The sequence below is a fragment of the Chrysochloris asiatica genome, unplaced genomic scaffold, assembly GCF_000296735.1.
Source record: "Chrysochloris asiatica unplaced genomic scaffold, ChrAsi1.0 scaffold00052, whole genome shotgun sequence".
Lineage (NCBI taxonomy): Eukaryota > Metazoa > Chordata > Mammalia > Afrosoricida > Chrysochloridae > Chrysochloris > Chrysochloris asiatica.
Window position 1 is genome coordinate 18926220 of NW_006408570.1, and position 9824 is coordinate 18936043.

The 9824-nt window shown below is 37.7% G+C and overlaps 1 protein-coding gene and 1 pseudogene across 1 annotated transcript in view; both read left to right on the top strand.

Annotated features, from left to right (window-relative positions):
* USP34 (ubiquitin specific peptidase 34) overlaps positions 1-9824 on the top strand; it is a 307094-nt gene that overhangs the window by 226832 nt on the left and 70438 nt on the right. The window contains 3 exon segments of the mRNA XM_006862984.1: positions 918-1090; positions 7948-8101; positions 9273-9351. Of these exon segments, the coding sequence (XP_006863046.1) occupies positions 918-1090; positions 7948-8101; positions 9273-9351 (406 nt within the window).
* Positions 2959-6665, top strand: LOC102817258 (annotated as a pseudogene).

The window sequence follows — 9824 nt, forward strand, 5'->3', positions numbered from 1 at the left end:
CTAAATCTATTCATTTGTCCAAAGTAATTTCATTAACCATAATACCATCAGTTTTCTATGCTAATGAGTCCCAAAATACCTCATTCAGAATGCTTCTTGGTACTATGCCAACTGTCCTACTTGTGTATATCAGTGATTCAGTATGCCCATAGACTCAAAAGGTAAATTCCAGTCACTACAGGTCTATGAGGAGACTTCAGAAAGTTTCTGGGAAAATTAATTCCATTAGCATCTTTTAGTTCCATTTCTCCACAAACTTTTTGAAGCACCCTAGTGTTTACCTCTTCTGCTTTAATGAATGGTAACCACTATGCACCCTCAGCCCTTAAGTGACCTTCATAGCTTCCATAATAAAGTTCATTTTCTACCAGCACGCTCAAGCTTCATTATCATTTGATTTCTATCCGCTTCTTTAAACTCATCATTTTCCAATCTCCCAAAAACTGTTTTATAAACTTGAACTAAGAATGTTATGTACCATAAGATTGAAGTAACCAGTTAAGTTGCTGCTGTTGCAGCTGCAAGTAGCAAGCAGCACTTAGTGAATGCTGTGAATTTGCCAAGAAATGTGTTAAGTATAATATTGGGTAGGTTTCCATTTTGCAAAATTGAAATTAAGCTCAGAGAGATTAAGTAACTTGTTTGCTTAGAGTCATACATATACTAAATGATATAACCAAACTGCAGTTTTACAAACATAAATACATTTATCATTATTATTTAAGGAGAAAAAAACAACAACAGACATTTGGCTCAAAGTCTTTGTTGGCTATGAAGGACATTGTGACTCCTTTTTGTGCTTCCATAGCTTGCGTGTATTATCACAATGTTTACCACATTTTGCTACCCTTTTTTGTTTTTTCTTACTAGACACAGGAAAACTTTTTAATAAGTATTTTCTAATATTTGTCTTTTAGGGCATGTTTTAAGAAATTGCCTCGTATTTTGAGTTTCAATACTATGCGATATACATTTAACATGGTTACTATGATGAAAGAGAAGGTGAATACACACTTTTCCTTCCCTTTACGTTTGGATATGACACCTTATACTGAAGATTTTCTTATGGGAAAGAGTGACAGAAAAGAAGGTAATTTTCTTTTCTTTTCTTTGCTGTCTTTGTTTAAATCTCCGTAACAAGATAGTTATAATTTTTAAGTTGTTGCTGACAAAAGGTTTAGTGAAAATAAATAAAATCTTAGAAAGGTAAATATTTCTAAAAATAATAAAATACATTAGATTGATTAGCTAATAAATATTATTTTAGGCATTTTGTGTGGCATTAGAGACACACTGATAAACAAGGTAAACATTGAAGCTGCTCCTATGGAGCCTTAAGTCTAGTGGGTAAGTCTTAACCATTGAAAGACATGGGATTTGGGAAAGATCATTCTGACTGTAGTGATAGAAAAGAATTAGAAGATAATCTAAGGACTAAAGGGAGGCCATTCAGGTAAACCTCATAAAAGATGGTGCTTGGGATACGATACAGTACCAGTAGGAATAGAGAAGTAATACTATATACTTAATAGAACTTTATGGTTAGTGAATAACACAAACCAAAGAAATTCACTGAAATAAATACCGTAACTTCTGCTACTCTTATAATATAGTGTAGACACAGTGACAACAGATGAAGCAAGGTCTCTGGTTTCATGGAGGTTGCATTTTAATTGGGGAGGAGGAAGAGTCAAGAATGATGCTCAGTAGCGATTAGGATCTTGAAAGCTTTTGAGTGGCCATCTAACAAACAATTATTGGTCTCTTATCAATTGCTAAGAGAAAAATGTAGAGCAAAACTCAATATCACAAAACAGACCGTCTAGACTTACTGATCTAACAAAGAACTTGTGAAACCCTCCAAGACTGACCTTTAGCTGCCTTTCAAACCTGCAACTTAATTCATGCCCAGGAATCCCCTTTTAGGCAAACAATTGACAGACTTAAAAAGTAAACAGTACTTGTGAGGAACATACTCCTCGGAACTGGGAACCATACTAGATGATAAGGGCAACCTTTGCCAAAAACAATTCAGAAGGCATGCAGGGGCAAGAAAGGTAGACGAATTGAAACGGGAACCCAGTGAAGAAAAAGGAAGAAGAATGCTTCCTTGAATGGACTGCAGCTAATTTGCTTTGTAAACTTTCACCCCAGACACAATAAAATGTTTTTTAAAAAGAAAGAATAGACTGAAAATCATCTAGCATGTCTTCAGTTATCTTCACTGGAACAAATTCATTTGAGTGTTGCAATTGGAAGGTCAATAACAAGTCAGAGATGGCATTTAGTTCATAAGTATATACCCCAAATTACTGTTACTTACATAAAACCAGTGGTTTTCAAACTTTGGTATACGGCATCATTCTTGACCATTAAGTGTGAGAAATGGAAATAGGTAACAAAAGAAAGGGTCCAGTTCTTGCATCTTCCATTCTTCTTTAACCAAAAAAGTTATATAATATTATATAATAGGGATCATGATAATTTTTTTTTTGTAGTTTTTATTGTGAATTGAGTGTTAGTTTATATAGGAGAACATCAGTTTTACAGCCATTGTTTCAGTGCAATGATTACAGTCTCCTCTGTGCATTGTCATTCAATGATAGTATTCTGTTTAAACAGTTCTATTAAATTTTTTTGAAGTCTGAAACCATACTTTAAAAAAGTACCATGTTTTAATTTTTGTATCACAGAATCTGACAGTTAATATTAAGTGCTGTTGAGTTGTTTCCGACATAGTGACACTGTATAGGGTTTCCAAGGAGCAGCTGGTGAGCTTGAACTGACAACTTTGCAGTTCAGACTGGCTTTGCAGTTCAGCTCATTAACCCACTGCGCCACACCAGGACTCCTTATAAGCATCCCAGAAATGTTTTATTTGTACTCAGTGGGAGATGAGCATTGTGAGCAAGCAGTACAGGCTGTTCTTTTGAGAGCCCTTTGAAAATCGAAGAGGGAATGGGTGACCATAGGCATGAAAGGCTACAGAGTGAAGGGAAGGAGTTTTTAAAATTGGAATTTGTGTATGTAAGTTGCCATACACAAATGGCCATATGAAAAAAGAAGTTTAAAAATATGGAGACAATTAAGGTAGTACACATTGTATGTGTGAATCCTAGTTGTTAGATTCTTTAGAAAACTATAACAGGGTAGGGTTACTGTGACACTGTCTGCCTTTCCTGCTGTCCACCTGCCACTTCACTTTCCAGTTTACACTGCACTCAAGGTAACTGAATCTGCTCTAACTTCCTTTGTCCTGATTCAACTTTTTTCCTTTCTCTGTGGTGCTAGGAATACAAATCATAAATCGTCGAACTTTTGATTAAAACATTCTGTAATTTTTTTCCTTGGTATTTTTTATTGCCTTTAGATTTTAATACTTGGGGTCATGAAGTGTGCATAATTTGTTTAGTTTGTCTGCCTGAAGCTCTTAATAGTTAGTGTTTTCTAATTGCAGTTGGAAGCATATTACCAATACAGTGATCCATTTTCCTTAAGTGTGAAACTAAAAGGCATAAATATGTTAATGCTTTTTCATGCCTTGTATAAACCGACTCCTAATAAGATAAAACAGAATGAATCATTTTATATCATTTATTTAAGAAGATCTAGTCAAGTACATTATAAAGAGAAATTACTTTATATATAAAATGGTAAGTCACAAAGTATTGCCACAAAACCAGAAACTTTATTATAGACAAAATATCAAAATGTGAAACTACTGTTTATCAACATATCCTCCATTTTGGTCTATATTAACTTCTAAAGGTGGTGTTTTCATCTCTCTAACCCTTTCTTGAAAAATTCTGTGCTCTTTAATTTATTCTAGATCAAAATGATGTTTTTGGCATCTTCGAGATACTCCAGTTGTGTCCCTTTTCAATATTCCCTGAGTTTGGGGAACAAAAAGCTTGAAAGGAGTAAGATCAGGGATATAGGGTAGATGAGATAAGGTTTCATTCTGAAATTCTTTAGCACAGCCTTTTCATGATAGGAAAAAAAATTTCTTAATGGAAATTTTCTGGTCTTTCTTTCATCATTGAAGTTTTTCCCTTTTCTTAAAGCTGCTTCCAAATATGCCCCCATGAGCATCCTGTGTCCTTAAAGGAAATCTATCAAGATTCCACCTTTGTTTTTATTGTTGTTGTTGTTGTTAGGTGCCATCAAGTCAGTACCGATTCATAGTGACCCTATGCAAAACAGAATGAAACACTGCCTGATCCTGAACCAACCTCACAATTGTTGCTGCACCTGAGCCCATTGATGCTGCCACTTTGGCAGTCTATCTCGCTTGGGGGTCTTCCTCTTCTTCTTTGACCCTCTACCTTACCAAACATGATATTTTTCTCCAGCAACTGGTCCCTCCTGACAATATGTCCGAAGAATGAGAGACAAAGTTTGGCCATCCTGGCCTCCAAGGAGCATTCTGGCTGCACTTCTTCCAGCACAGATCTGTTTGTTCTTTTGGCAGCCCATGCACTTTCAATATTCTCTTCCAATACCATAACTCAAAAGCATCAACTCTTCTATGGTCTTCCTTATTCACTGTCCAGCTTTCACATGTGTATGAAATTATTGGAAATACCATAGCTTTGGGTCTGGCGCACCTTAGAATCCTCAAGCTGACATCTTTGCTCTTCAGCACTTTAGAAAGGTCTTTTGCAGCAGATTTGCCTAATGCAATACGTCATTTGATTTCTTGACTGCTGCTTCCATGAGTACTGATAGTTGATCCAAAAAGAATGAAGTCCTTGACAACGTCAGTATTTTCTCCATTGATAAGAATGTTGTTTATTGGTTCATTGGTGAGGATTTTTGTTTTCTTTACATTGAGATACAATCCATACCAAAGATTGTGCTCTTCAGTCTTCATCAGTAAATATTTTAAGTCTTCATCACTTTCAGCAAGCAAGGATATATCATCTGCATATCAGATTGTTAATGAGTCTTCCTCTAATCCTGATGCCACGTTTTTCTTCATAGAACTCAGCTTCTCGGATTATTTGCTTAGCATGCAGTTTGAATAGGTATGGTGAAAGAATACAACCCTGTCTCACATCTTTCTTACTTTTAAACCATTCAGTGTTCCCATGCTCTGTTCGAACAACTGCCTGTTGGTCTATGTACAGATTCCTCACGAGCACAGTGTTCCAAAATACTCATATTTCGCAATATTGTCCATAGCTTGTTATCCAACAATTGAAACCTGTCCACCATTGGTGACCCTGCTGGTATTTAAATTAACTGGTGGCATAGCTTTCAGAATCACAGCAACTCACAAGCCACCACAGTACGACAAACTGACAGATGATTAGTGGTTGTTGTTAGGTGCCATCAAGTTGGTACTGACTCATAGTGATCCTGTGCACAACAGAACAAAACCCTGCTACCCTGCCCAAGTCCTGCACCAGCCTCACAGTCATTGTTATGTTTGAGCTCATTGCTGCTGCCATTGTGACAATCCATCTCGTTGAAGTTCTTACTCATTGTCTGCAACACTCCATTTTACCAAACACGATACCTTCTCCAGTTTTATGGTACCCGGCAGCAGCAGGTCACTACGTATTTGCATAGGACTGCAACAACCTGTGGATTATCAAGAAACATAACACAAATGCAGATCCCCTAGATCCATCATTTCCAGTGGACTTTGTGAGACATGGAGACTCCATTCGACTAGAACACAAAGAGACCTCTTGGAACTTGCATAGCCACTATCACAAGGCCCCCCTGACCTGGAAGCACTATCAGGCTACTGGCTATGGCATAAATGGTACAGGGGACTCAAATGATTTCTGGTGGATTGAGGTGGTAAACAGAAAATTTGGAAGTACTAAGAAGTCAAATTCACCTGATCCACTTGGTCACCAATTATGTGTTGGGCTCCTCAAGAAAGGTCCTGCCCAAGTGGGGCTGGGAGCACTTGGAAGTTACTTGCACTCCATACCTGAAGGAAACCCTCAACTCCATCTGGAATATGGAGGACCATTTCAATCCCAAACTACCAAACATCACTCTGGATGTGCTGAAGCCCAGTTTTCCTGATATCTTGCTGGAGTCCCACATGGTCATGTTCTGGGGGAACAGTGGCCTCAAACCCAAGGACAGTGACTTTACCTCCAAACCCTGACACTGGCCCATCAAATACCAGGACCTGCGCTTCTCAAAAGTCAGTGATAGGGACTTCTGAGTCTTACCTGCTTGGCAACCCAGTGGTCTCGTGGCTGAATCTGTTGAGCATTGTCCTCTACCTCCTTACAGGGAGCCTCATTGCTGTGGCTGTGCAGAGATGGGTGCACCTGCCAGTGGAGGTGGAAGGGCTGTCCCAGGTCCTACTGCAAGCAGGCGGTCAGGCCCTGCTTGGCTGGATGCTCCATTACTTCCCATTCTTCTTGATGGCCTGAATCCTCTACTTCTACCACCACTACCCAGCCATGCTCTTCTCCTGCATGCTGGCAGGGATTCTCTGGAACAAGCTATTGCAGCTTGGTGCCTGGTGCCTGGCCAGCTGCACCCATGTGGGGGAAATCCTGAGCCTGCTTCTGGGAACTACCTGTAGCTTCTAACTCTTCCACCCGCTGGCTTATGGGATAGTTGGTCCCCTGGCCCAGAACCTCCTCAGTCCGATGGCAGGGCTAAGGTGGCTGGAATCTTGGGACTTCTGAGAGAGCAAGGACTTCAGCCTGGGGACAGGAGAAATGTGCTCGTGAAATCAGAGGGCTTCTGCTACTCACCAGAACCAAGCTCCAAGAGTGATCCTGAGAGGAATGAGCCCTAGGGAGATGCCACCATGAGTGGCAACCCCGCCAAGGACAACATCTCTCAGACCCATTTCCATAAGTGTGCGATAGGAGGGAGAATGAGTGTGCCAGGGTGGGGAATGTGTTTGTGTGAGGGTGCATGTGTCTGTGTGTCTGTAGATGGACCCATGTGACTGTACAGTTGACTGTCATGAACTGAGAACCAGAAAAGGGCAAAAAAAAAACTTGCTATAAAGAGTTATTTGAGATACTAAACACAGATTTCGAGAAGAGAAACTTGTCCCTCCTGACAGTATGTACAAAGTATAAGAGATGAAGTCTGGCCACCCTGGTTTCCAAGAAGTATTCTGGCTCTACTTCTTCCAACACAGATTAGTTTGTTCTTTTCCTCCTACAACACTGTAACTCAAGTGCCTCAATTCTTCTATGGTTTTCCTTATCACTGTCCAAGTTTTACATGTGTATTAGTTATTTATTAAAAATACCGTGCTCTTGAACACTTAAAGGAGATCTTGTACAGCAGATTTGCCTAATGTAGTTTAATTTCTTGACTGCTGCTTCCTTGAATGTTGATGGTTAATCTAGCAAAATGATGTCTTTGACAGCTTGAATCTTTTCTCCATTTATATGGATATTATTTATTGGTCCAGTGGTCAGGATTTTTGTCTTCTTTATATTGAGCTGCAACTCACAGTTCATTCAACCCAAAATCTATCAGTAGTGTCCCTTTGGAATTCCAAAAAACAATCACCATAACCTGCTGAAGTGATTTCTCTGCTTTGAGTTTAACTAGCCCAGCAGATCTCCTGAGACTAGGTGTATTAACTGAGAGAATTTTTCTGTATTCACCCACTGGTCACAGAGAAATGTTTAAACTCATTTTCTTTGGACTAAATCCACGCATGTATGAATTGGAACCCTCATAACAGTACTTTGGGGCTTAGCCTCATATAGTATTATGTGCCATAATTATGTACTGGCATATGTCTTTATTTTTTAAGTAATTTGTACTATACATATGTTCCTTAAAGTAAGAAATTGTTTATAATAGTTTTTTTTTTGTTCCTGTTTTAATATTAGAAGTATTTGTGCCTGTTTTCATTTATAGTTTGTCAATTATATAAAGTCGGTTACCATTTTTGCTGTTTTCAGAATGATTGCTATTATTTCATGTAAATTGTTCCAGGTTTTAAGGAAGTCAGTGATCATTCAAAAGACACCGAGAGCTATGAGTATGATTTAATAGGAGTGACTGTCCACACAGGAACAGCAGATGGTGGTCATTATTACAGCTTCATCAGAGATATAGTGAACCCACATGCTTATAAAAACAATAAATGGTGAGTTTTAGATATTTTGTTACTTTTTTAAATTATTATTTGTAGTTTTTAAAGTGTAAGTTTATGATAAGGCTGTCTGTTTTTAATTTTCTAAAAATTTTCCAGAAAGTTAAAGACAGGGAACAGAAAAAAAATTTAAATCAAAGGGACTTTCAAAAGATAGCATGAATCAGTTGTTTTTAAACTTTATGCATCTTCAGATTCTTTTAAGAATGTCACAACTACTTTTATAATAAAACTAACACACAAAGTTTTATATACAGCACTGCACATCTCAAACCTTATCTGTCTCTTCACTTATTTGAAAACTGTTTTCTGAATGCATTCTATAGGGTAACCACAAAGTCCTTAAATTTGACAGTCAGAAATTACCTGAATGCTCCACATACTGTTCACCATAACTTCTAATTTTCTCTTCTGCCCCCACCTCCTATTATTACCACCTTTTCTCAAGTTAATGAATGAAAATTAAGAAATTAGTCTGTAACTCACTGATTTTTGGTCTTCAAATTCTAGGCAGAATCTCTTGTATAGGAACTATTTGTGTACAACATGGTGTTCTAAATATTAGAGGTATTATTTTGGATAAAACATACAGAATAGTTTCATTCAACTATTCCTCACCCCTGTAGCCATCATATCCATGTGTTTTTCTGTTTTTGAAATCTATTAGAATATTTTTCAGTAATTATATTTTTATTCTTTTTTTATCATGAATTTTGAAATGGTATCTTTGAAAGTTCTCCCATCTTTTAATCTTTTCTGTCCAGTAGCTTTACATGTTATTTATAAGCAAACTTTTTATTCCTTTCTATTTGAAATTTTCTTCTCAATCCTAGGTTATAAATGATATTTCAGAATTTAATGTCGTTGTGATTGTGTTGTAAAATTTCTTGTAGAATACAGTTTTAAAATTAAGCATGGCTAGAATATACCTCATGAAATAACTTATCAAGCAGTTCGAAACTACCAGTTGTTCCGTAGGAGAAAGATAAAACTTTCTGCTCCCGTAAAGATTTACGGCCTTGGAAACCCTGTACAGGGTTGCTATGAGTCGGAATCGACTCAGCGACACATAACAACAACAATATCATATATTAAAGGAAAAGCAGACATAAACAAGGATACTTAGCATGGATAGGTTTGATCAATACTATATTCTCTGTTTTAGGTATCTTTTTAATGACGCTGAGGTGAAACCTTTTGATTCTGCCCAACTTGCCTCCGAATGCTTTGGTGGAGAGATGACAGTAAGTTTTCTTTCGAAATATTAGTAGTTTGTAACTAAGTGCTTTTCAGTTATCATAAAATCCACAGTAGCAAATTGGGTGTAAAATGTAACCACTGTGGAAAGTTTGGCAAAGAAAGGTAAATTTGGATATTGTTAAACATAGATGTTACCATAAACATAAAAAGTTAAAGTTAGAATAACTTTCTTACTGACACTGAGTTGTGTCCAACGCATAGCTACCCTGTAGAACAAAGTACAGTTGCACCATAGGGTTTGAGTTTGTACATCTTTGTGGGAGCAGGCAGCCTCATCTTTCATCTTCAGAGTGGCTGGTGGGTTTGAACTGCCAGTCTTGCACTTGGCAGCCCAACACTTAGCGCACTTTCCCATCAGGGCTTCTAGAACTACTGTTTGATCCTTAAATGCTGGAACTCCTACAGATATCTGTACATTAGTGGTCATAGCAGCATTATTCACAGTAGCCAGTAGATG